Source organism: Capsicum annuum, chromosome 3 (genome assembly GCF_002878395.1).
Source record: "Capsicum annuum cultivar UCD-10X-F1 chromosome 3, UCD10Xv1.1, whole genome shotgun sequence".
Lineage (NCBI taxonomy): Eukaryota > Viridiplantae > Streptophyta > Magnoliopsida > Solanales > Solanaceae > Capsicum > Capsicum annuum.
Genome location: NC_061113.1, coordinates 5378524 through 5406514, shown reverse-complemented (window position 1 = coordinate 5406514; position 27991 = coordinate 5378524). Strand labels below are relative to the sequence as shown.

The following is a 27991-nucleotide window of genomic DNA, read 5'->3' as shown; positions in this document are numbered from 1 at the left end:
GGAATAGAACATAATGGGAGAAAAAGATGATCATATAGGGGGATCCCATTTAGCTGGGAATATGTTAAAGCCATGTTAGTAAGGCTACTCTTTATAATATAGTGTTGGTAGTTGTTAAAGGTGCTACAAGAGGAATTAACCTCGCCTATATGTAATGCATGTCTCGTAATATGTATACTATTTGCTTTAGGGAAAGAATCCCATAATCCATGAATGAAGCAAAGTGATTTTGAGACTCAGTGTGCATGTATGCATGGATTATAATTCATGTTGTCTAGTCAAGAGCTTACATTCAGAAGATAAAAGTTACGGATATGAGGAAGCTGAGATGGATGTGTGAGACTAAGAGATAGGATTAGAAATGAAGATATTCAAGTATGAGTGGCCTTGATGAAGAACAAGATGCGTCAAGCGAGACTGAGATGGTCCAGGCATGTAAAGAGGAGAGGAGCCGATGCCCTATGTGGAGGTGCCAGAGATTGGCTATGAATGGTTTCAAGAGAGGTAGAGTAGATCAAAGAAGTATTGGGACGAGCTGATTAGACAAGACTTGATGTAGTTTCAGCTAACTGGGGACATGACCTTTGACGGGAGGTTATGGAGAACACGAATCCGGTAGAGTTGTCTCTCTTTTCCTTCCATACAGGTTAATTAGTCGTAGTATTACTCTTGTAGTTTTTTGTCCTTCGATTTCTATAATTAGTATTCTGTTGTAGTTACTGTTCCTTTTTTTAAAAAAAAAAAACTGCTTTGTCATGCTTTACACTGCAATCTTTTCTTTCTGAGAAATGACATTCACTTTGGTGCTTAAGAAGCAACCTATGATGATATTCTCTTTTTTTTCTCTTTTTCTTTTTTGGTTCCTTTCTTAACTTGTAAAGTCAAGTATGTTGCAGCTGCCTTATGTGTTAGTCATACAATTTGGCGTTGGAAGTTGATAAAGATGCTACAAGAGCAAGCTACTATATATAATATTGCGCGTTAATAAGAAGTACTATTGCTTTGGTTAAAGAATCCCATATTCCATGGATGAGAAAGAAAGCTACTATAGATAATATTGTGTGTTAATAAGAAGTACTGTTGCTTTGCCGAAAGAATGGGCCTTGTGATCTGAAAGTTCCTACATAACTTACATAGAGACTCAGTCTTTTTGTATAATGTTCTTGAGCAATAGATATGTCATCAACATCATGTTTCAAATTTAATATGAATTCTTATTGTATAATATGTTCATGGTTTTTTATTTCATGTATTAAAGATGCCTTACTTCAGAGTAAGTTATATGATGTGTGATCGGAGTTTTCCTCTCTCAAATCAAATATGCCATTGCCTCTCTGATACGATTGGAACTTTAATTCTAGTATGTTTCTTTACACTGCTCATCGAAAAATCCTTGCTAAACTCAGTACGTGCAATTTTGGATGGGTTGTTTAAGTGCCAGTATAGCTAATCTGAATCCCTCCGCAAAGATTTCAGCTAGGCAGCGCTGTCTGTTGTACCATTGACTCTATCTATTCATGGAATTTTCTTTATTTCATTTTCGATTTTAGATAGGCTCGCTCCATCTTTTTCCAAGAATTTATCCACTTCCTTTTACTCCATAGGGAATAGGTTGTGTTTAGTGCAACAATGGTAAAAGACCTTTTCCGGGGCATTTTTTGTAGGTATCCTTCTATTAACCTCTTCTTCACTATTTATGAATTCAAATTCAAATTATCGCGAATGTGCTGCAGGTTTTCAGTTTGGATGTTGTAGATCCGCGAAGAGCATATGTTGAGTCAGGTGAATCGGAGCAATGTCCGCCCGTCTCATGGGGAAATGGGAGCCAATGATCGCCATTATTGTTTCAGTAAGTTTCCTCTATAGCACATTTGAGTTGGCTACAAGATTTTCTTTGTACTGTAGTCATGTTTTGTTCGTTTCGTAAGTAATCGACTACTCTACTTGTTTGTTTTTATGAGAAAAGAATCATAAGAAGAAGTGAATCTTAAGAGATCCAAGTATTACTTTTGTCTTGGAGGTTTAATAAGTTCTTAGAACTGTTTATGTTCATGATATTCTTTCAGTTTTTGCATGAAAGTGGAATACGAAAACATCAAAATCCCTTTCTTGTGATCAAGGAAAACACCAGATCCCTTTCTTCTTTGAGATCCATTAAGAATCTAATGAGTTTTTCCTATATATAATAATGTTTCACCCAGAAAAAGCAAAGGACTCACAGGATTATCAAAAGGAATGGATCCAATCTTGTACAGTGCTGCGATGAGAGGCAATATCGGAGATGCCAATTTTCTACTTGCTGATCATCTGAAAAGGGATGAAGAAAACGGCTACCAAGTCACTCCAAAGGGTAACACGGTCCTTCATGTCGCTGCTCTCTATGGCCACTCCCATTTCGCAGCAGAAGTCCTTAAGATTACTCCGGCAATGTTATGCTGTCAAAACAAGAAAAATGAAACCGCTCTTCACATAGCAGCTAACGAAGGGCATACTGAAGTTGTCCGTGTGCTACTTGCATGTGTCGAAGATCATAATACTAATGATAAACTCACGATTATGACAGATGCTAGTGGAGATACCGCCCTGCACAAGGCCGTGCGGAGCCAACATCTAGATGTGGTTAAGCTCTTGGTGAAAGAAGGTTCTGAATTTGAATTTCCGCCTAACCATCCACAGGAGACGCCACTGTATCTGGCGGCTGAATCTGGTTTTCATGAGGCTTTGATTAATATCTTGGAATCCTGCAAGAAACCAACTTATGCTGCTGGTCCATCTAATCGAACGCCGCTGCATGCAGCAGTAATTCATGAACACAAAGGTACATAATTTTTGTTATTTGCTGTATCAGTATCTCACTTCAGTTGACTTTCCCATAATCTGTTGATGATTTCGTAATGTCTGTCGTGCAACTATATTTGCGAGAAGATCTAACCCTTTATTTATGCATTTATCGTGTTGACACATCCAGATTGCATTAGATCACGATGGCGTTGGAATAAGGCTTTATGCGAGCAACCTGACTTATGGGGTTGGAATTCACTGCACTATGCTGTTAAATTCGGATTGGAAGACGTAGTTTCTGATATGTTGGGGTGGAAAAAATCTTTAGTATACCTTCCGGCAGGCAGTGAAAATGACTGGGCGACAGCAATTCACATTGCAGCCAGTGAAGGTGATGTAAACATGATCAATGAGCTATTAAATCACTGCCCTGATTGTTGGGATATGCTTAACAGCAACAATCAAAATGCTCTTCATGTTGCCATATTGAACAATAAAGACAAGTTAGTCCGCGTCATATTAGACTCTGGTAAGTGCGACAGCCTTGTTGATGAGCTAGATAGTGACGGCAACACTCCTCTCCATTTGCTTGCTGCCTCTGATAACCATGTACGTGAATTAATATACCACCCTAGAGCAAAGAAGATGTCATTTAACAAACAAAACCAGACCCCACTTGATATAGCATTATCACACACAGTGACAACAAAGAAGGTAAGCAGTCGCACATTTGTTTTTCAAATACTTGTTGCGCTTGAGTATATGCTGGTGAAATATTGAAATACTAGTTCATAGATTATGTCAAATATTGAAAGAATGGTTCGCGTTCACTCACAAATCTTCAGCATTTGTCCAAACACAAGTAGTTCCACAAAACTTCAAATACTCCTTTTCAAGTTCAAATGCCTCCGTACTATATACTAATCTGAAATATCATCTTCGATACTATTTGATAGAATTTTAGATAACTACTGAAGTTATTTTGTCCTTGCAAGAGTAGAATAAGAATGAGTTTCAAAACTTTTTGCAATCAGGATTCAGAAATCTAGCTGAATATAAATTGTACTATTGATGAAAATAGGAGAAATTGGTGCGGGATTTGTGTAGCATTGGCCGATTTGGAAAACGTGACTTTGAGGTAAAGCGGAAGAACGAGTACATGCCACTGAGGGAAGATGATCACGATAAAGCTAGAAAGGCAAATCAAACAGAAGTAGAAAGTATTATGAAGTCAGCTCAAATCCATATTGTCGTGGCCACTTTGATAATGACTGTCACTTTCGCCGCTGGTATCACATTGCCAGGAGGTTTTGAGAGCGACCCCGATAACCATAATAAAGGGATGGCGATTCTAATAAGGAAAACAACATTTCGTGCATTTGTTGTTTCCGATGCCATTGCCTTCACATGCTCTGCTGTTGCCATATTCATCTACTTCTTCATGGCAGATGAAAGTAGACCTCCTTCACGTTTGGAAATTGTAAGTAAGCTTTATGATCTCGCAGGTATTTTCCAGTGCTTGTCAATGTTAGCAGTTGTAGTTGCATTTGCAACGGGTATGTTTGCTACTTTATCACATTCACTTGGTCTTCCCATTACTGTCTGTTCCATAGGCTGCCTCTCTATTTTATTGTACTTCTTGGTTGTTATTTATATAAAAAAGTAGAGATCCATGAATGGTAGCTACTACTTGTACTTATTACTTGCAAATATATAATTCAACTACGTATTTCAGTTTTTACCCAATGCCTTGAATTACATATGACAGATATGACTTTTTAGTCCATTAAATGTTATTTTAGTTATACAACGTTTATCACATGATATAACATCTATGTAATATCATTTTCTTCTATTCAAATTCTAAGTGGTCGCAGGAGATCATTTTTTCGTCACCGACAACGCTATAGACCCAATGTACCTTCACTAAATAATCTATGGTACAACAACAACAATATACCAGTTAAAATTCCACGAGGGTAGAGTATACACAGATCTTACCCCTACATTGGGAGGCAGAGAGGTTTCCGAATTTTGATAGACCTTCAGCAGCCAGACAAGGAAAAACAATTCAAAGCAGTTCAAAAAGGAAATGTTAGAAGCCATGGCAAAATACTTTTCCACCTAAGTATAATGATTTTGTCTGTTGTAGTGTTCAAAAATGTCACGTGCGCCTAATTCACAAGTCCACTCTTACCACTAGATTGAAACCCTGGGTATGACACTGTTGCATGGGTTTTTGACGTACGCATTTTCAGTGTGACATGGATATAGTTTCAATGATGGATAAGGCGGCTAAGCTATGGTCGCTCTTTTTAAGAGTCGAGAATGTAAATAGAAAACATCCCTTTTCTGATTGTTCACAAGAATTTCCATAACTCAAACATATTGTTTGATAATATATTTATAATTATATACTCATTGATATGGGTAAGCAAAGCACGTCGCCAGAGTCTAGATTCCCACCTTTTTTTTTTATGCTTTCTTGACTATATTACACCTTTATACGATCAACTCTCTGTTCATTATTGCATCCATTGTTGTATCTGCAAAACTCGAGTTGCATTCGTCGTGGATTTCATTGGTTTTGTATGGATTCTCATCCCTTTCTGCATCATTTTTTCCTATATACTTGTTAGTAATAGTATGAGTAGTTCTGAGAGTTTCTTGCAACTATCAATTTGCTTGTGAACACAATCTGAATTAAGTTTTATTGCTTCCTTTGTCCGTATGAACCACATCGTCGAAAAATTATACCGTATATATGTGTATATATAATTAGTCCTTATAAGTGTAACAGTATATATTTAAATTTGAACCCATTTTAAACAAGTTAAGGTGCTGATCCAGTGGAAGTGGGTTCAAATTTGGAAGTCCACGTTGCAAGTTCAAACCTAACTTGCAGCAGTTCTTTTTATAAAACTTTTTAAGCAGTCCTTTTTATAATACTTTTGAGCAGCAACCTAAAGGCTACAACAGACACATTTTTCATTTGTTGCGCATTTATTTTTTATATATTGAAACCACTTGGTGAAAAGTCTTGGTCCGCCATTGGTGAGTATTGTCCTTGTCATTAGCTAATACCTCAAGATGAGACTTGATAAACTCACGGCTAGAGATCAAATCAAGCCAAAATTTTGAAACACATGTAAATTTTAAGAGGGATTTCACTGGAATCCTCGAGAGGATTTCAATGCTAACCTCCAATGGAAGTGTTGGGACTTTCAGGATTGAATGTTCCATTGGAAATTGAGAAAATACGGTTTGTGTGTTGCAAAAAATATTTGAGAGTTTCACTGGACTGTGGTACTGAAAAAGTCACAGAAGCCTTTTTTATATGGGCAAACAACATAAATCTGATTTATAGAAAAACCTACTGCTTATTTCTATGTAATTTATATTTTAAAATAAAAAATGTAAACTGCACTAGGCAAGTTTGATGTGATGAGCTCGACTGAAAAATCATCGGCAAGGGGGGATATAATCTTAAAATCTTTATAACTTAAAAAAGCAAGATGATACCACAAGTAAATAATTAGTTATTGTAATTAAAAATCAAAAACTTTTATATATTGGGTCCAAAGTGATTGGATTTGTCGTGATTTTCTTTTATGCGCCCATTAAGAAACTTAATTAGGAAAGGTTTTAAACTAATTTATCCATCATTGATATATATACAATCGGAGCTTCATTCCAATTAAGGTATTTGTAGTCTTCAAAAATAATAATGCCTCTATTCACTTTTGCTTCTCCACTATTTCAAAATTTGATTATCACTTTTAAAGACAATTAATTTTTTTTCTTAGTTTGCACTTAGCATTAATTACTTGTTTCTCAAATTATTTTCCAAGACCTAACATGAAACATCAATTAATATGGGAGAAAATACCCTATTTCACTCTTTAGCTATATCCAAAACGGCTGAGACACACCTCAACTTAACGGGAGTCTTATTACCCCTGAACTAATAAAAAGTGTAATTTTGACACCCTTAGTGCCTACATGGCACACACATGTGCCTACGCGGATCCTTCAGTGTATTGTGCCACGTATGACAAAATCCTTATATCAATCATTATTTCCTAAGGGGCGTGCAAAGTCCAAAGTGAACGATGGAGTAACTACAGGGTGAAATGGGGAAAAAGAATAATTTGAGGGGCAGTATAAAAGTGTAGTGTTTGTAATAGCCCAACTTATTATTTTTAAATAAAGGATTAATTGGTAGTAATTAAGGAAATTAAAGGGAGCAAGCTAAAAGCCTTACCTTTTTCCCTTCTTCAGTTTCACGTTAAAAACACAACAAATAGAACACTAGAGCTATTTTTTTTATCCCACTATTCCAGAGGAAGCTCCAAGCTGCGTAGAAAAAAAAAAAGAGAAAGAAAGAAAACATCAGAGAATCAAAGAAACATTAGCAGGCATCCTCGTAAAGTGATAAGGTACGAATTTTATTTGTAGTTGCTAAAAAGGGAAAGTGTTAGTCTTAAACTTGTCACCTGGAAAGTTGAAACTAAAACGTTTCTAAAGAAAGGAAAGTACCAGTCTTAAACCTGTCACATGGAAAGTTGAATCGAAAGAATTGCTAAAAAAAGGAAAGTGTCATTCTTTAAACATACTAAAATGGAAAGTAAGTCAAACAAGTTGAAACGGAGAGAGTATATTTCTTTTCGAAAAAGAAAGATGAACTACTCAGCAGAGACTTGAGGATGAAGAGTCTAATTGTTTTCCTATATAATGTTGAGAAAGCAAAAGACTTTTGCATAGCTATTCAAATATTTTTTGACTATTTCCATATATATACCAAGATCATAACATACAGAATTTCCATAACTCATCCCATTATTCCATAGGAAGCTCCAAGCTGCATAGAAAAAAAAAGAAGAGAAAGAAAACAACAGAGCGTATCTAAGCAACGTTAGCAGGCATCCTCATAAAGTGATAAGGTACGAATTTTATTTGTAGTTCTTTGTCGTAGAGTTGCACATATATTAAATTGAGAATGAAAAGTATGAATTAGCTGCTGAATGTTATTATGATGATGTGATCATGAAGTTATGATTGGAGTTAGAGGAGGCAGTGAATATTTCCCTAAATTGCTTAAGGATTGGTGGAAGAAACTTGCTATTCTTTTGCATATTTCATACTAGGCAGTTTTTTTAACCCTAAAATTTGTGCGTAGGAATAAGCTACTGTTCAATTGCCTTGGTAGACCACTGCTGTGATAAACTTGTTTCTCTAATTGTTCTTCTGTTGTATTATTTGTTTTTAAAGAAAACGTAATAAAATTAGTCACACCCACATAAAGGATTTTCATTTTTTTTAAACTCGTTTTGATGTAGTTTGAGGTGATTTGGATTTGCGGGAGCATACAACAACAACAACAACAACAACAAACCCAGTGTATTCCCACTTACGTGGGGTCTGGGGGGGGTAAGATGTACGCAGTCCATACCTCTACCTCTGCTGAGGTAGAAAGGCTGTTTCCGAAAGACCCCCGGCTCAAGTAACGAGATATCACACAAACACATAGTTTTGCGGGAGCATAGTTTTGATATATATTGGAAGGGGTGTTTGGATTGTTAGTGTGAGGTAAGTGAGACTTAAAACTTCGATGCTTGCTTTTCAAATTGCTTCATAAAAATAGATATGTATTTTTCTACCTAGTCCACGTGTTTGAACAAGCGTGCGGCTTGGTAGGATCGGTGGTATTGACTAGTTATGGATAAGTATTTGTGAAGTATAGTGAGAACTGCGCAGTGGTAATGTGTGAGGGGATGTTAGGGCGTTGAACATAGTTTCTTCGTTGTTGCTATAGTCTCTAGGGGCATACATAGCTACCCTAATATGTTAGGGGCATACTTATGCTGCCCTAATATGTTAGGGGCATACAATTGCTGCCCTAATATGTTAGGGGCTTGTACATGCTGCCGTAGAAGACTTTTGGGGCATTATATATGCTGTCGTGGACTTGTCGGAGTGCTAGGTCGATCACTTTCACTACCGTTTATGACAATTCGTGAGAGTTGGTTTAGTTGAGATACAAAGTGGCTTTTTGAACTTCCATTTGGATCTTGTTGAGCATTACCTTATAAGAGGCACTGTGTGCATATTATTATGTATTTTGTTGTGCCTTGTAATTTCTAAGACTTGTTCCAGGGGTATTAAAGTAGTGGGTTGAGGATCTTACAGGGTTATAGTTATATATAGCTCACTCCTTGCACATCTGCAGATATGGTTGCTGAGAGAAACTTGTGGCTAACGGTCTTTACGTGTGGATTCTATTGTTGAGGTGAGCCTTTGCATTGTTCGTGGAGGCTATCATCCATCTTTAGTTATTTTTAGATTATATTTCTTTTCGTTGGGTTTGTATGCCCGAAAGTTGAAATCATGTAACTCTGTTTAGATGCTCCATGGTCTTGGTGTGGGATTTGAGGCTAGAGAGTTATTAGTTAAGTATTGTTGTTTACATAAATCGTATTACGATAATCGTGTGGATAATTACTTTGCGTTTAATAATTATTTCATGCATTTGGAGTTGCATAAGTTTTTATCTCAGTGCTTATGGACATTGTGAATGTAAGAAAAATTGGTTCTTCCGGCAAGTGGTGTTAGCGGGAGTTAGTCACGCTTAGGGGTTATTTGGGGATGTGACAGTGTTGTAGTGGACTGGGATAGAGAAAAGAAACTTGTCCTGACGGCTCTCACAAAAATGGAACTTCAAATGGAATCTGTAGGAGATGAAGCCTCCCATCAACACGGTAAACGACACCAACCCACAATTCAAACTTCTGATTCAATTTTCACACTTCCTATTCTTCCACTCGAACTCATCACTGAAATCCTCGTAAGGCTTCCAGTGAAATCTCTGTTAAAATTCAAGTCTGTTTCTAAGTCTTGGGTTTCTTTGATCTCGAGCCCTGATTTTATCAAGAACCATCTCAACTTATCTGCTAATAACAAGGACAACACATACCATAGAATTATATTGAGGGATTCTCATCCTCCGCGCGATCCTAAGGTTTGTCCTCTTAGGTCTTTACTTGATGGGGACTTTGTTACTGAGGCATATGACTTTGATTATCCCATGAAAAACACTACCTCTTGTTTTTTGGACTGTGGGTTCTGTCAATGGGTTGATTTGTCTTGAAGTTGTGGACATAGGCTTGTGTATTTGGAACCCGACAATTAGAAAATACAGGACATTGGCTGATCATGGAACTGAATTGAATGATGATGATACTTGCAGCTACGGTTTTGGATATGATGAGGTTCACGATGACTACAAGGTAGTAGGGTTGCTTTTTATCGACAATGGTGACTATCCCTAAGATGTTACGGTCAAAATATACAGTTTAAAGAGTGATTCTGGGAGACAAATTGATGGTTTCCAGAGTGGAGATCTAGAGAGTGATTTGGCTAAGTCGGTAGATGGGAAGATTCATTGGATGACAAGTGAAGGGGAGATCATCTTTATGGATTTGGTTGATGAGAAATGGGCAACGTTGAATCATCCTTGCTATGGAGAAGATCTTCGTTTGAAGATTGGAGTCTTCGGAAGTGATCTTTCCATCTTTACTTCTTCCGCAGAGCTGTGGGTTTTGAAGGAATATGGAGTCAAAGAGTCTTGGGAAAATATTTTAACCATCAAAACTCATGATATTTATGACATTAGGCCACTGTTTATCAAGTCAAATAAAGGTGAAATTTTACTTATGCTCGGATCAACAGTCAGGATATACCATCTAGAGGATGACTTTGTCTCACCTAATAAAACTGTTGGGTTAACTACCTATTCTGATTCGGAAATATACATTGAAAGCCTAGTTTGTCCGATTTTACAAAACGAGCCGGGGACACAAGTCACACAACCATGAAGGCTGCAAACACTCAGGTGAGTGACTGTTGGGTACATTTATTACAAGTGCTGTTAATACAGAACAAGACAACAACAACAACAACAACAACAAACCCAGTGTATTCCCACTTAGTGGGGTCTGGGGGGGGTAAGATGTACGCAGTCCATACCTCTACCTCTGATGAAGTAGAAAGGCTGTTTCCGAAAGACCCCCGGCTCAAGTCACGAGATATCACACAAACACATAGTACAGCACAGAAGCAGATGACATAACATAGATACGGCACCCATAAGGGATATAAAACAGAGTAAAGCAGGAATGCAGGAATATACAGCAGAAGGAAAGCACACATATTCGTAATAAACATGGAACACGGAACACGGAACATTGAATACGGAATCATAACAGGAATACACCCCCACCAATTTATTCCCTACACTAGCGACCCGAACTGGCCCTAATCCTCTGCCGTAATTCGCATCTTCCATACCTTCCTATCTAGGGTCATGTCCTCGGTGAGCTGTAACTGTTCCATGTCCCGCCTAATCACCTCACCCCAGTACTTCTTCGGTCTACCCCTACCCCGTCTAAAACCATCCAACGCTAGCCTCTCACACCTACGGACCGGGGCATCCGTGCCCCTCCTCTTCACGTGTCCGAACCATCTCAATCGTGCTTCCCGCATCTTACACTCCACTGAAGTCACACCAACCTTCTCCCGGATAGTCTCATTCCGAACTCTATCCCCTCGGGTCAGTCCACACATCCAGCGCAACATCCGCATTTCTGCCACCTTCATTCTTTGGATATGGGAGTTCTTAACTGGCCAACACTCCGCTCCATGCAGCAAGGCCGGACGGACTACCACCCTATAGAATTTGCCTTTAAGCTTGGGCGGCACCTTCTTATCACACAGCACCCCCGATGCGAGTTTCCACTTCATCCATCCCGCCCCAATACGGTGCGAGACATCCTCGTCAATCTCACCGTTACTCTGGATCACGGACCCGAGATACTTGAACTTATCCCTCTTCCCTACCTCCTGTGCTTCTAGCCTCACTACTACCTCATTCTCCCGCCTCACGTCATTAAACTTACATTCCACATACTCTGTCTTGGTTCTGCTCACCCTGAACCCTTTAGACTCCAGAGTTTGCCTCCACAACTCTAATTTGTCATTCACACCCCCTCGAGTCTCATCTATCAGGACTACATCGTCTGCAAAAAGCATACACCACGGCACCTCCCCTTGGATACGCCGCGTCAACACATCCATTACTAACGCAAACAAAAAGGGACTAAGAGTAGATCCCTGGTGCAATCCTGTCAGGACAGTGAAATGCTCTGAGTCTCCTCCCGCCGTCCTCACCTGGGTTTTCGCTCCCTCATACATATCCTTAATTACTCTGATATATGCCTGCGGTACTCCACTCACCTCCAGGCATCTCCAAAGTACTTCCCTGGGGACTTTGTCGTACGCCTTTTCCAGGTCGATGAACACCATGTGCAGATCCTTCTTCCTCTCCCTATACTGCTCCACCAACCTCCGTACCAGGTGGATTGCCTCCGTCGTCGAGCGGCCGGGCATAAATCCGAACTGGTTTTCCGAGATCGACACTATCCGTCTCAGCCTCACCTCGACCACTCTCTCCCAGATCTTCATAGAGTGACTCAGTAACTTAATCCCCCTATAGTTATTGCAACACTGAATGTCCCCCTTATTCTTATAGAGGGGGATCATGGTACTCCACCTCCACGCCTCGGGCATCTTTGCCGTCCTGAAAATTTCATTGAACAATGCAGTCAACCACCTTACACCAGCCTCTCCAACGAACTTCCAAAACTCCACCGGTATCTCATCCGGCCCCGTCGCCCTACCCCTTCGCATCCTGCGGACTGCCTGTCTAACCTCGTCTACCTTAAAACGTCTACAATAGCTAAAATCCCGACACTCCCCTGAGTGCTCCAGTTCCCCTAACACAATAGCTCTGTCCCCCTCGTCATTCAAGAGCCTATGAAAGTACGACTGCCATCTCTTCTTTATGTGGCCGTCCTCCACCAACACTCTACCGTCCTCCCCCTTAATGCACCTCACCTGATCGAGGTCACGACCCTTCCTCTCCCTAGCCTTAGCGAGTCGGAACAACTTTTTCTCCCCTCCTTTCCTCTGTAACCCTGCATACAAGCTCTCAAAAGCGGCCGTCTTAGCTGCCGTGACCGCTGACTTCGCCTCCTTCCTCGCTAGCTTGTACTCTTTCCTGTTTACCCGCTTCTCTTCTTCGTCCTTACTTTCCACCAACTTAGCATACGCCTCTTTCTTGGTCTCCACTTTCTTCCCCACCTCTTCATTCCACCACCAATCTCCCCGATGATGTCCGGCCCGGCCCCTAGAAACACCCAACACCTCCCTTGCATTCTCCCTGATGCACGTTGCTGCCCTGTCCCACATATTATCCACATCCCCCCTACACTCCCACACCCCCATTCCCGCCAACCTCTCCCCTATCTCCCACGCATTCACTGGCGTCAAACCGCCCCACTTAATTCTCGGTCTACACTCCTCACTCCTCCTCTTTCTATTCTTCTTTATACCCAAATCCATAACCAAGAGCCTATGTTGGGTCGAAAGATTCTCACTCGGGATGACTTTACAGTCTTTACACAACGCCCTATCCCCTTTCCTAAGCAACAAAAAGTCAATCTGGGTCCTGGCTATCGCGCTCCGAAAAGTGATCAGGTGCTCGTCCTTCTTCGGGAAGCCCGAGTTCACCACCACCAGCCCAAACGCCCTCGCAAACTCCAATAGGGTCGCCCCCTCTTCATTTCTCTCCCCAAAACCAAAACCACCATGCACATCCCCAAAGCCTCCCGGTAGCGCCCCGATGTGCCCGTTGAAATCCCCTGCTACCACAATCTTCTCCGAACTGGGCACGCCTCTCACCACGTCCTCCAAAGCCTCCCAGAACCGCATCTTCTCCTCCCCCTCCGATCCCACATGCGGCGCATAGGCACTACACACGTTCAGGGTAAACCCCCGAATGACCAACTTAATAGTCATCAACCTATCGTTGATCCTCTTCACCTCCACTACCTGACCTCTAAGCTCTTCATCTACCAAGATGCCAACTCCATTCCTACGCCTGTCGCTCCCAGAGTACCACAGCTTGTAACCGTCCACATCCCTAGCCTTAGACCCTACCCACTTGGTCTCTTGGACACACGCAATGTTGATCCTTCTCTTCCCAAGAATCTTCACCAGCTCTATGGACTTCCCCTGAAGGGTCCCTATATTCCAAGACCCAACCCTCAGCCTACCGTCGCTATCCACGCGCCCCCCACTACCCCCCCCTCGGCCAAACCTTGGCCTCCCGCCCACTCCCGCTCTCTCCCCATCTCCCGCCCCCGCCACAGCCCCACGCCCCAACCCCCTCGGACATGACCCTAACCGCCCATTACCACCCACAGCCACAACTACACGAAAAAATAGGAAAATATAAGGATATACCCGGTGTCAATATCAAAGCAGCAGCTAGGAGATACAAGGCACACAAACGTTCAAAGGACTACTCCCGAAGCAAAACTAAGAAGCGACCACAGCAACAGCAACAACAGACAACAAACAATGTTCACAAATCCCACGCAAGTCAATAGTAAAGCAGCAGCAAGTAATACAAGGCTCGCACAAATTCAAGGGAATATTCCAGCAACCAAACTATACTCAATTACTAGTATAATATGAAGAATGAAAGAATGCAGAATGAAGAATGAAATAAGCAAAGGTTAGAAGTCACCAGATTTCACTTGTAGACCAAGCCGGCAACCAAGCCCCGCTTCGACCTACTGCCGGAGGATCGCTACAGAGATGTATCCGCGGCTGCTGACGATGGAGCGGCGGTGCAGCTGAAGACCGAGCTTCGGCTGCTGCAATGTTGTAACGGCGCCGGAGGAAGGGGGGGGCGGTCTGGACAGAGAAGGGGTGGGGGTGGGGGTGGGGTGGGAGGGGTACAGAGGGGGGAACCGGATCTCAGCGACGGAGGTCGGTGACCGGCGGTCAGTCCCGGCGGTCGGCGTCGGTGACCGGCGGTCGGCGACAGCGACAAGGCCGGAAACCGAGGCGCAGGGGAGAGAGGGGGTACGGCGGTGACCGGTGGTAGGGTCGGCGCCGTAGATCGGCGACGGCGATGGAGCCAGATATCGGCGCCGGCGCCAAAGCCGTGGACCGGCGACGGCGACGAAGCCGGAGACCGGCGACGGCGACGAAGCCGGAGACCGGCGACGGCGGTCGACGCCGGGGACCGGTGGTTGGGTCGGCTCGGCACCGACGGTCGGCGTCCTTGTTTAAATGCATTTCGAGTTCAACTCTATTTGTTATGTAAATACATGGGCATTGACTTCTATTGTGGTTATATTGTTAAGGGAATGTTACACCTATAGACATACATAGAAAAAAAAAGATCACCAGGAACGTGGAACTCGTGTAGGTGAATGCACTGATAACACCGAGGTCCTTCTATGGATTGTTGTTTGATCAACGATGCCTCTTTAATTAATCCTTTTTTTAGGTGAAAATTAAAAGGGCAAATGTAGGAAACTTGATAATTTTGGAAACAAGGATTACAGTCTGGAATAGTATCTGATTTTGGATTTTTCCGTTGCCGCGAATAGCTGTATGCTAATTTCCTTCAGGACCATCTTCTCATTCTTTTACTTATTTGGTCAATCAAAGGAAGAGTCTTACTTTAGGTAGCTGTAATAGATTCTGATTCGAGAAGGTCCTAATCTGAGTCACTATCGAAGTTCTTTTTATTTTATCATAAATAGAGCTGCAAACAGCGTCTATACATTGTTTTAGCAGAATCGATGTTATCATCACTGATGGACATTGTAATCTTTTGTCTTTTAAACTACGGACAGAACATAAAACTTTTGAGATATCATGGTTTGTCAAAGTTGTGAAACTAGTGCCTTACGTTAACACTTCTGAAGTAATAAGGGGGTACCAAGGAACGGTAACACCACTACTTTGGATAAGGAGTCTCACATCGGTAAAACACACGATGCTGGGTATATAAGTAAGCAAGTATTGTCCCCAGTGACGTGTTCTAAAGCTATGTGGGTCTAGGCCCAGAGCAAGATAATCTCACTAGTGGGTTGGGCCATTACAAATGGTGCCCGCCTTGTCGATGTGGGCCAGAGTTTAAACTGAGTTTAGGCAAATACCTGTAAGGCGGGGCAAACCTCCTTCCTGAGTCTAGGCAGGCTAGGCAGGCAAATCTCTTCCATAAGAAGGGGTATATGTAACACCCCAACTTAATATAAGAAGTTGGACATCGGCAAAACATAGGAGAGATGTTGGGTATGATGTTGGGTATATAGGTAAACGGGCCTTTCACTCTAGTACGCGTTTTAAAGTCGTGTGGGTCTAATATCACTAGTGGGCTGAAGACGCGGGTTTGGGATTTGTTTGCAAGAGAAGTATGAAGTTGATCCCACGCAGCTTTGGAGTTGATAGCAGAAGCTACTGTGGGTGCGATTGTGGCATCTACAAAGGCCATGAGAGCATTATCCATAGACGAAACCAATCCTTGTACATAAGGTTGGCTGTCTCAAGGCCGTTAGTTTTGATTGTTTCGGCAGGGTACAAGTTGGTGCCGTCAAGATGACCATAGAGGTCATGGCCATGAAGCAGCATGGCAATCTGAGCCTTTCAGATGGTGAAATTAGGGCTGCCAGTCAGTTTAATGGACAGTTGCGATGATGGATTGAATTGAATCAAGTATTTGAGGGCAGGGGCTGTAACGGTACCAAAATCTCAACTCGACAATCAATACACAAACTGAACGAAACTAATTAACTTTGATTAATACGGAAAGAAGAAATTACAATATGAAGAAGAAGAAGAATAGTAGACGGGGATGAGAAGATTAGAAAGAATTGGGGATGAGAAGCATAGCTTTGCCTACGCAATTGTCTCAATTTTCATAACCTATTTTGCTCCCACAAGTGCTATTTATCAACCCGGATCCCACACATAACCACTTAATATGCTCTTGGGCTGTTTTGCCAATACGGGTCTAGGCCCATTCATAATAGGGGCTGCGTCGGCATTAACGATGGGAGTAGAAGTGGTCATCTCTGGAAAGAGGAAGAAAAAAATTGGATCTTGGACTCGTTAAGAGTATTTTGGCGCTGATACCATGTAAGTGTAGAGAAAATAGGATGAAATTGTCTTTATTAATATGTCTCCAATGGAGTTTAAATACAACGTGAACAAAATAGATTGTGTTAGCTTGACACCTAATAACTAGGAGCAGATAAACATGGGGATAAACAATACAACCCTAAAGCCTAAACATGGGGATAAACTATACAACCCTAAAGCCTAAATTTACTGGACTCATTCTATTTTAGTCTGGTACGTAGTCTATTACATGCGGTACATGCTCTATTAGTTTAACACTGTAGGTCATGTCTATTTCAAGTGTGTACTTTGACATATATATGACTACAATACTATATAAAGAAAAAAAAAAGACTCGGTGAAGCTATGGTGATTTTCTGGTAAAGCTGTAATGGTTGACAATATAGCTGGCGGAGGTGCGGAGCGGCAGACTTAGGTGACGACCGGTGACTGATGAGCGAGATGAGGAAAATGTTGTTGTTGTTGTATGTTTAGAAAATAAATTAGTATTGTTAATTATAGTAATTAGAGTTCTATTTTAATAAGAAGTTTGTTTTACCTTAAAAAAGCAATACTATATCAGACGATTTTTTCGTGACTTTGACAATATACTACGCAGTCCTCAATTTCCATCAAATTCAATGGAAGATTCAATCTTGAAAATCCCTATTCTGCCAGTCGAACTCGTTACTGAAATACTCTCGAGGCTTCTGGTTAAACCCCTCTTGACATTCAGGTCTGTTTTGAATCTTGGACAATCATCTGAGAACCCACATAGATGTGTGGGTTATGAAGGAGTACAAAGTTGAATCTTGGACAAAGTTGTTTACCGTCAAGTGTCCTCATAGTCCTGCATTGTCGGTGTTTAAGGCACCCCTTTTAGTTTCAAATAAATATGAAATTCTGCTTATGTTTGGACAGAAATTCATATTGTACAATCTGAAGGATGAAACCATCACACATCCAAAGTTCACTTTGTGTCTGGTCTTGTGAAGGAAATATACATTCATTGAAAACCTAGTTTCTCCTGTTTTACAAAACAATCCAAGGACACAATGAAGGGTGCAGAAGCTCAAATGGACACAATGAAGGGTGCACAAGTTCAATTTTGTTTATTTTGTAAAATACGGAAAAAAGATATTGCATATTTAAGGGACACATTTACACCATATCTGCGCGGGGATCTTGTTTGTCCTGTTACATTTTACATATTTCCAAGGAAAAAAACAACTTATATGAGAACAATTATTTGTCATGAGATGAGTTTAAATGGAGTAAGTGCTCCTGGACAACACGATGATCTAAAGGAAGGAGTAACATGATTGATGAGGATTCATACAGCGGACCACATTTTGTTTGGTACTAAGGCGTAGTAGTCGTTGGAGTATATAGTTTGGGGCCTATTTCTTTGCTGCTAATAGCCAACTTTTATTTCTGTTTCTGAACTTATTTTGGTGTTTCCTGCTGCTAATTAGTTATCGCCAACTGATTATTTTCTTCAGGACCATCTTCTTAAGTAATTATTGTCTTACTCATTTAGTCAAAGGATGAATTAACATTCTTTCACTTAGACAGTTACATTGACATGAGCAAGAGTTCCTTGCATGAAGAAAGCATATTAGGAAGCTAATTTAGCCGTTGTGATCAGAGGCGGAGTCAAGATTTCAACTAAGGGGGTTCAATATTCAAAGAAGACATTGTCGAAGGGGATTCAACACCTACTATAACTACATAAAAAATAATTTTAATCATGTATAAATAGTATATTTTTCCGTCAAAGTGGGTTCGTCCGAACCCCTAAAGAAGGCTGGCTCCACCCCTAGCTGTGATCACGAGTGTTAGTTTCGGGGGAGGGGTACCAACGACCAAATCAGAATTCTCTGTCAAAATTAATGCAAGGGTTTAGACAAAATATTTCTCATTCAAGATTGAGCTAAAACTTTAAGGTGTAATCATATCTTTCAAGTATCCATATAATTTACCATTTGCATAAGTAATGAAGGATTTGATAAAGAAAATATTCAAAAACTCAACCTTTTAGTTTCACCTGTTACGGATCAAATTCACTTCAACAAGCAACAGAGTGGAAGAGGAATATCAAAGATGCACTGGTGAAGAAATCGAGTTCACCAACAGAGAAAAAAAGACTTACAGAGCTCTATATTTACCATGAGAATTCAAGAAAACATTAAAAAAATTGGTGGGAACTAAAACAGATTGTGTAATCTTGTCAAATTATGAAAAAAGAAAATCTTCCGTATTTAGGCAATTTCTTACTTGGAGGAAAATGTGTTTTCATGTATCAATGTCATCATAATTTTGACTTTTGATATCAATAGTAAAATTTGTTCACAATTTTTAACTATGCTCCTTAAATGTTAGTGTGATAGTGAGTTATCGTGTTCTTCTTTAAGAATACTTCTTTATTTCACAAACTGACAGTTTTTTTCAAAGTGTTGACTTAATAGTACATAATATACACGCAACAATTTGTTTTTTTAATTTATTAGAGAAAAAAATAAAGTAACTAAATAAATAGAAAATTTGAAAATATAAATTACATAGAAATAAGCAGTAAGTTTTTCTATAAATCAGATTTATGTTGTTTGCCCATTTAAAAAAGGCTTCTGTGACTTTTACAGTACCACAGTCATGGTGAAACTCTCAAATATTTTTTGCAACACACAAACCGTATTTTCTCAATTTCCAATGGAACATTCAATCTTGAAAATCCCAACACTTCCATTGGAGCTTATCATTGAAATCCTCTCGAGGATTCCAGTGAAATCCCTCTTAAAATTTACATGTGTTTTAAAATCTTGGCTTGATTTGATCTCTAGCCCTGATTTTATCAAGTCTCATCTAGAGGTATCAGCTAATAACAAGGACAATACTCACCATAGGCTCATGTTGTGTTATTGTAATGATGACAATTTTAAGGATTGGTCTCTTAGTTCTTTACTTTATGAGCCTGATAAGGCGGAGGCATCAGTTAAAGTGTTTGCATTCTAGTTTGACTAAGTCTTTAGTAGCTTAATTTTAGCATTCAGTTAGGATTTGTTATTTTTCAGTTTTTCAGTGTTTCTAGTTCTGCAGATGTGTTCCTTAAGATTAGGAGAACTTGTTTAGTGGAACTATGGTTTAGTGGGATAGTGACTTATATAAGACCACTAATCTATTGAATAAAATTCAATTTCAGCCACATTCTTTGCAAAAGTTTAAAAGGCTTTCCATTCTCTGCTTCCTTCCCTGTTGTTTTGTTCCTCTCCATTATAAGATACATGTGAGTAGAGTTCTTCATTTGGTATCAAACCCAGATTTAAAAGAGAGAAAGTGAAGCCACGCAGAACATTTATAAGCTGTTGGTGGCAGCAACCATCTTCTTGAACATAACAATTGTTTTACAGAAAACAAAATGACTGATCTTCAAGCCATAGATAGAGTGAAGAAACTCAACCATCAAAATTACAAAACGTGGATGACCTGTATGACCTCGTACATGGAAGGTCAAGATCTTTGGGAGGTCGTCAATGGAAGTGAAGTCAAACCGGGGGTAGAAGAACCAAATGGCGCTTTGAGGAAATGGAAGATTAAAGCAGGAAAAGCATTATTTGCCCTCAAAACCACCATCGAAGAAGATGTGTTGGAACATATACGAGATGCTGAAACACCAAAGGAGGCTTGGGACACGCTGGCTGCACTTTTTTCAAAGAAGAATGATACACGGCTACAACTTTTAGAAAGTGAATTGTTGTCGATAGCTCAAAATGATATGAGCATTGCGCAATACTTTCACAAAGTGAAGTCGATATGTCGCGAAATTTTAGAATTGGAACCAACAGCTCCAATCGGGGAAACCAGGATGAAAAGAATAGTCATCCATGGTTTGGGATTTGAATACAGAAACTTTGTTACTGCAGTACAGGGATGGCAAAATCAACCATCACTTGTAGAGTTTGAGAATTTTCTTGCGGGCCAAGAAGCCATGGCAAAGAAAATGAGTGGAGTTTCACAAAAAGGCGAGGAGAAAACGCTCTACGTCAACAAAAACAGAGGAAACTCCAAGCAGTGCAATGCAAGTGGATAGAAAAAAATTGATGATAAGGCAAAAAGTTATCAAGGAGAGGAAAGCTATCGTCCAGGGGGAACTTTAAAGAATTAATGGGGCAAAAACAAGAGATTTGAAGGGAAGTGCCACAACTGTGGAAAGAAGGGCCATAAAGCCAAGTTTTGCGGCTTCAATAAGAGGTCCGTTGAAAGTAATGCTGCTGCCACTTCCGGTCCAAAGGAAAATAGTGAAGATGACTGTGATACTGAAGCATTCTTTGCTCTTGAACAAGAGGAGTTAGCTTTTACCGTAACAACCTCTAAACAAATTGACTATGATAATGACTGGATTGTTGATTCCAGATGCTCAAACCATATAACTGGCGACAAACAGAAGCTGCAAAATCTGTCCGAGTACAAGGGAATCCATGAGGTGGTGACAGTTGATGACACAAAATTACCAATAGCTCACATCGGTAAGGCTGTAGTGTCTCCAAATAATTTTGCTGATCTGATGATGCCCCAAAATGTTTATCATGTACCAGGTATGAAGAAAAATCTTCTTTTAGTAGCACAATCAACATCTTCGGGTCACTTTGTTTTGTTTGGTCCGCAAGATGTAAGGATATTTCATGATCTTGAGATTAAAGAAGACAGTAATGAAAGGACAAAGATTGAATTCCGTCTATGTAATGTCGGCAGAAATCGCATATATAGACAAGACAAGGAAGAACGAAACTGCAGATTTATGGCATATGCGATTGAGTCATGTTAGCTACTCGAAACTTAGTGTCATGATGGAAAAATCAATACTGAAGGGTCTTCCCAAACTTCCAGTAAGGACGGATGTGATATGTGCAGGCTGTCAGTATGGTAAAATGCATCAGCTTCCGTATGAAGAGTCAAAATATAGGGCCAAAGAACCATTAGAGTTAATTCACTCAGATGTGTTCGGACCCGTCAAGCAAGTCTCTGTTGGTGGGATGAAATATATGTTGATCTTCGTTGATGATTTTTCCAAGTACATGTAGGTTTATTTTTTAAAGAAAAAGTCTGATACATTTTCAAAATTCAAAGAGTTCAAGAAGGTTGTTGAAACAGAAGTTGGCAAGAAAATTCTTTGTCTGCGAACTGACAATGGTGGGGAATATACCTCATATGAATTTGCCGAGTTCCTTCAGAAGTGTCCAATATATCATCAGTTCACATGTCCAAATATGCCAAAGCAGAATGGCATTGCAGAAAGGAAGAACAGAAACCTAGCATAAATTTGTCGGAGCATGCTTCACGCAAAAAATATTCCGGGACAATTTTGGGCGGAAGCTATGAAGACTGCAGCTTTTGTGATAGACTGCAGCTTTTGTGATCAATAGACTTCCTCAACGAAGGTTAAATTTTCTTTCACCTTTTGAGAAGTTATAGAATATGAAACCTTCAGTGAGATATTTTCGTGTTTTTGGTTGTATATGCTATGTATTTGTACCAAATCACTTGTGTAGCAAGATGGACAAAAAGGTTGTTAGGTGTATTTTTGTAGGGTATGATAGTCAACGAAAAGGATGGAGATGTTTTGATCCAACAACGGGGAAGTTTTACACTTCTCGGAATGTGATATTTGATGAAGCCTCTTCATGGTGGTCTTCAAATAAGGAGTTGCTGCCAGATTCAAAGATGTTTTGGACTCGTCTCATATCCAGTTGGATCTAGACGAAGCTGAAACTGAAACTAATGAAGATAATATTGAAGAAGGCGTGACTCAAAATCCTTGGCAAACTGGTTTGTACCAACAATCGGGTAAAGAAAGCAAGCTAAATGAAGCAAACGCACCACCTACACTTAGAAGGTCAACAAGTATCAGAAAGAAAAATCCCAAGTATGTGAATGCTACTATAGTAGAAGAAGATGAAAAAGAACCAAAGACTTTTGAGGAAGCATTCCAAAATCCGAAATGGATTAAAGCTATGGAGGAGGAAATTGCCGCGCTAGAATTGAATCAAAATTGGGAGCTCGTGGCAAAGCCGAAGGATGTCAAACCTATTTCTTGTAAATGGATTTACAAGATAAAGCATCACACAAATGGATCAATTGAAAAGATCAAAGCTCATCTTGTAGCTTGGGGTTTTTCTCAGCAATATGGACTAGATTATGATGAAATATTTAGTCCAGTGGCAAAGCTTACTACTGTCTGGATTCTACTTGCACTTGCAGCTAGTAAAGATTGGAACCTTTGGCAGATGGACGTAAAAAATGCATTTCTACATGGAGAATTGGATCGGGAGATCTACATGTGCCAACCAATGGGTTTTTAAAGTCAAGATCATCCTGAGTATGTGTGTAAGATTCGAAAGGCGCTATATGGATTAAAGCAAGCGCCAAGGGCATGGTATGGTAAGATTTCAGAATTTCTTACTTATAGTGGTTATTTTGTAGTACCAGTAGATTCCAGCTTGTTTGTGAAAAATGTTGGAAGAAAACTAGCTATTGTGCTAGTATATGTGGAAGATCTAATCCTAACAGGAGATTTTGAAGAACAAATTCTTCGAACCAAGAAGAATTTATCAATTCGCTTCCAGATGAAGGAACTCGAACAGCTCAACCATTTTCTTGGAGGTTGATTGTAATGAGGATGGAATTTGTTTGCATCAGAAAAAATATTCGAGCGATTTGTTGAAGAAGTTTAGGATGGTTAATTGCAAACCAATCTCAACACCATTGGAGCCAAATGCTAAGATGTGTGCACATGAAGGAAAAGATTTAGAAGATGTGACGATGTATCGACAATTGGTAGGTAGTTTGATTTATTTAACTTAGACTAGACCTGATATTTCTTTTGCAATTGGTGTGATGAGTCGCTACATGCATAATCCAAAGAAGCATCACATAGAAGCTGTTCAACGAATACTAAGATATGTGATAAGTACGATTAATTATGGTCTTTTGTACGAGAAAGGTGAAGAATGCGAGCTGGTCGGTTATTGTGACTCTGACTATGGAGGGGACCATGATACCCGTCGTTCAACTACTGGTTTTGTGTTTATGCTTGGAGCTGGAGCAATTTCTTGGTGCAGCAAAAGGCAACCAACAGTGTCGTTGTCAACAACAGAAGCAAAGTATCGAGCAGCAGCAGTTGCAGCTCAAGAAAGTACATGGCTTATGTAGTTGATGAAGGACTTGCAACAATCAGTTGGATACACAGTTCCCTTGTACTGTGACAATCAGTCAGCGATTTTCTTGGCTGAAAATCCTATTTGTCATGCAAGAACTAAGCATGTGGAAATACATTACCACTTCATCAGAGAAAAGGTGTTGGAAGGAGACATTGACTTGAAGCATATTAAAACCGAGCAGCAAATTGCAGATGTGTTCACAAAAGGCTTAAATGCCAATAAATTTGAAAGTTTATGTCAACAGCTGGGCATGGTTAAGGCAGGAGCTAATGTCGAGAGGGAGTGTTAAAGTGTACAACATCAGCTGTTGCATTCTAGTTTGACTATGTCTTTAGTAGCTTAATTTTAGCATTCAGTTAGGATTTGTTATTTTTCAGTTTTTCAGTGTTTCTAGTTCTGCAGATGTGTTCCTTAAGATTAGGAGAACTTGTTTAGTGGAACTAAAGTAGTGGTTTAGTGGGATAGTGACTCTTTAAGATATGTAAGCCTACATAAGGCCACTAATCTATTGAATAAAATTCAATTTCAGCCACGTTCTCTGCAAAAGTGTAAAAGGCTTTCCATTCTCTGCTTCCTTCCCTATTGTTTTGTTCCTCTCCATTATAAGATACGTGTGAGTAGAGTTCTTCAGCATCTGACTCGAATTATCCCATAAAAAACCTCAAAAAGTCTTATCATTATGTGGATTTTGTCAATGGATTGATTTGTCTAGTCGATGAGTCAGACGATTTATATCTATGGAATCCATCCATTAGGAAGTACAAGAAATTACCTGATTCTACAACTAATTCTACGGATTTTAGCCATTCCGTATACGGTGTTGGATATGATAAGTTCCATGACAATTACAAGGTAGTGGGATTTACTTACTATCTTGGTTATTCGCGTGATGTTGATGTCCAAATATATAGTTTGAAGAGTGATTCTTGGAGAAGCATCAGTTATCTTCTGAATGGGGTGACCATCAATCGTCCAGGTAGGTTTGTCGATGGGAAGCTTTATTGGGTTAATAGTAATTATAGTGACCGTAACATAATTTATATTGATTTTGTCGATGAGAAATGGAAAAAAATGGAGCTGCCATCCTTTGGAGAAGGAGATAATGATTTGTGGCTAGGGGTGTTTGGAAGTGATCTTTCTGTCCTTATTGATAATGAGGGAAAGCATGTATCCCTTTGGATTGTGAAGGAATGTGGGATTAAAGAATGTTGGACAAAAATGTTTACCATCAAGTATGTCGATTCTCCATATTTGTGGGCTCATCCATTTTTCAGATCAAATAAAAGTGAAATTGTGGTTAGTTTTAAATCAAATTTCAAGGTATACAATTCAAGTGATGACTCACTCAGATTCATGAATATCAATGCGACTAACTGGTGGCATGCACAAATCTATGTTGAAAGCCTAGTTTCTCCTTTTTCTATAGGAGGGACTAGTGATGTAACAAAAGCACAGATCAAGACAATCAAATAACAAATAACTAGAGATAATTTTGTATTCTATTTCAAATTGTTGTTTGATTTGATTCTTTAATTAGGCCCTAGGACTTTGGGTCTAGCTAGTGATCGATGAGTAGATTAAGCAGTCGTCACAGGTCTGAATTCTATTTAATGGAGAAGGGTACAGAGGCTTTCGAACCATGTGCAACTGACCCTTGAAGATTTCTCAGTTGTCAAGAGAATTATCGGACATCTTAATTTATCTTTTTCATTCATAGCATATAAATTTGGATTGTTCCCTGTTTGCTAATAGCTAACTCTATATCCTGTTCTGAGCTTGTATAGGTATTTTGCTTGCTGCTAATGACAATCAAAGGATGACTTAATCTTCTTCACTTTGACAGTAACAATGTCATATTGTTAGAAAGATATAATATTACTTAGGGATCATTAGCATATTATTGTCGAGTTCCAAATAATAAATATAATGGACAAAGCAATAAAACTGAATTCAGATTTTGAAATGAATAGCATTTAGTGTGTTCACAAGTAAATCGATAGTTGCAAGAAACTCTCAGAACTACTCATACTATTACTAGTATATAGGAAAACTGGGAAAAGGCCCCCAGCCAGACCATGAACTAAAATTAAATAACAATATTCCATAGACAAGGCCTTCCGAAATAAGGGAGGCTCACCAACTGCAAACTTCTGATAAATCAATCTACAGCTTAATGGGACCCTGGGACTGAACCTTAGATCCTGAAATATAGGGGGTCAATACAGATGTACTGGTATGTGAAACAATCCAAAATAACATATAATTAGAAAACATAGGTGAGAGCATTTCATAAAAAAACAGTTTGACATAAAGTAACTGAAAACACATGGGCCTAATATGAAGAGTTCAAAACTATGCATTTAACTTGTAAAACTCCATTCTGTGTTATAGTTCTGAGTTAGATGGTACACCCTACATTTCTGTAATCTCACGGGCTATATGAGATTCGCCCTTAACTCGGCAGCCAAGCTCCCAATCCAAGTTTGCCGCATGAACTGGAATACGTAATAAGACAAAACATGCCTCCTTACTGACATGATAGGTCATGGAAGAGTGTGCTTCCTTACTGACACACCATACTATGAAGAGACATGCCTCCTTACTAACATGTCATTTCATAAAACCCGCACAGGCAAAATACAGTTTCCGGCTATGAGTTACTTGAACTCACGCCTTCTTCGGGTAATCATCTAACTCTCTTGAGATCATTTTTAGTTCTTAAAAATCATGATCATGTTACGTGCTTAAACATACCTTTATTTCATATTGAGGGCTTTTCGTAATTAGGTATCGTCATACCTAGACTTGCAAGAGGTTTCATAACGTAACTGCTCAAAGCCCTTTTCTTACTCAAGAATACATTAATGACCACCAAAAGATTTAGACAACATATAAAAATTCTTATCGTAGGAACACAGAAAACTTATGCAAATCATTGTACTTTCAAGTTTTTTTTTTTTAACATAAAGTGGCCAATTTTTTTATATTTTGCATGCAACATCTTTCGTTTAGCAGGAAAAGTGCATATACACCAAGCAAACATTTCCTCTTTTTAAAATCAATCCACATTAAATTCGTAATTGATAACAAAACCTTAACCCGTATTTTAGACCATGCAATTGAACAATTCCTAATACTTTAATTCAAATTGATATCATGACGAAAAAGGGAATTCATAATTCATGCTCTCAATTTAATTCTTCAAACCCAAGATACATGTACACATGAAAATAGTACGAGTTTAGGGAAAACTTCATAAGAATATATATACACATACTTTTTACCAAGATGGTTTAATGATTCATGCTATTCAAATAAATCTCAAACTCTATACATATACTAATCTTTTTCGTATTTTTAAAGCTTACTAAAACAGTAAACAATGTCCATGGGGTTTAGGATTTGTCCCACATACCTTTTTGATGAAAAGGAATTTGAATTAGCTTGAAATCTAGCCTTGAAAGAAATCCTAAATTTTTTTCGTGGAGAGGATTATGAGATGTTTGAAACTGATAAAAGATGAATAATAACGCTTATGGTATGATTTAATTCATGAGGGAGGAGTTTGGGGTGAGGAAAATACCAAAATACCCCTTTTAAAAACGTTATATTAGTGCAGATTGGCCCCTACTTAGGTTGACCGAAGCTGAAACATTCAATAAAACTTAATTGATAGAAACGTTCTCAACTCGTCTTTGAGTTGGGAGATATTTGTGACCTCAATTCATATCTAAAGGTATTCCCACACTATAGAATTAATCATAACACATATATTAACATTGGGGTTCGAGTCTATATGCGTAGGAACGACAGTTTGAAATTTAGTCCAAAAAAATGGGAGGTGTTACATCAATAAAGGAAGAGCTCTTGTCGGACAAAAATCTTCAAATATCTTCTTATAATTATCTTTTTTAAAGCAAATTTACTTGGCGAGTTGTCTAGGGCTAGTTTTTTTTATA

General features: G+C 39.4%; 2 protein-coding genes and 1 long non-coding RNA gene across 7 annotated transcripts; all 3 read left to right on the top strand.

Moving 5' to 3' along the window:
• The first annotated feature begins 22 nt into the window (after positions 1-22).
• On the top strand, positions 23-5185 carry LOC107865611 (protein ACCELERATED CELL DEATH 6-like). 5 transcript variants are annotated; one of them, XM_047408944.1, is made up of 5 exons: positions 23-615; positions 1734-1849; positions 2202-2818; positions 2969-3495; positions 3863-4527. In XM_047408944.1, the coding sequence occupies exons 3-5, from the start codon at positions 2236-2238 to the stop codon at positions 4445-4447; spliced, it is 1695 nt and encodes a 564-aa protein (XP_047264900.1). In that variant the 5' UTR covers positions 23-615; positions 1734-1849; positions 2202-2235; the 3' UTR covers positions 4448-4527. The 5 variants fall into 5 exon arrangements, with proteins under 5 accessions (XP_047264900.1, XP_047264901.1, XP_047264899.1 ...); XM_047408945.1 differs by lacking the exon at positions 23-615 and adding an exon at positions 831-1664; XM_047408947.1 differs by lacking the exon at positions 23-615 and adding an exon at positions 4650-5185 and having other exon boundaries at positions 833-1849; positions 3863-4261.
• Positions 5186-7491: 2306 nt separating this feature from the next.
• Positions 7492-9321, top strand: LOC107864300. The gene is made up of 2 exons (XR_007053340.1): positions 7492-7724; positions 8121-9321. It is a non-coding gene; the product is annotated as an uncharacterized LOC107864300 (long non-coding RNA).
• A 14400-nt stretch (positions 9322-23721) lies between these two features.
• Positions 23722-24024, top strand: LOC124896543 (secreted RxLR effector protein 161-like). Its single transcript, XM_047408090.1, has one exon. The coding sequence runs from the start codon at positions 23722-23724 to the stop codon at positions 24022-24024; it is 303 nt and encodes a 100-aa protein (XP_047264046.1).
• The last annotated feature ends 3967 nt before the right edge of the window (positions 24025-27991 follow it).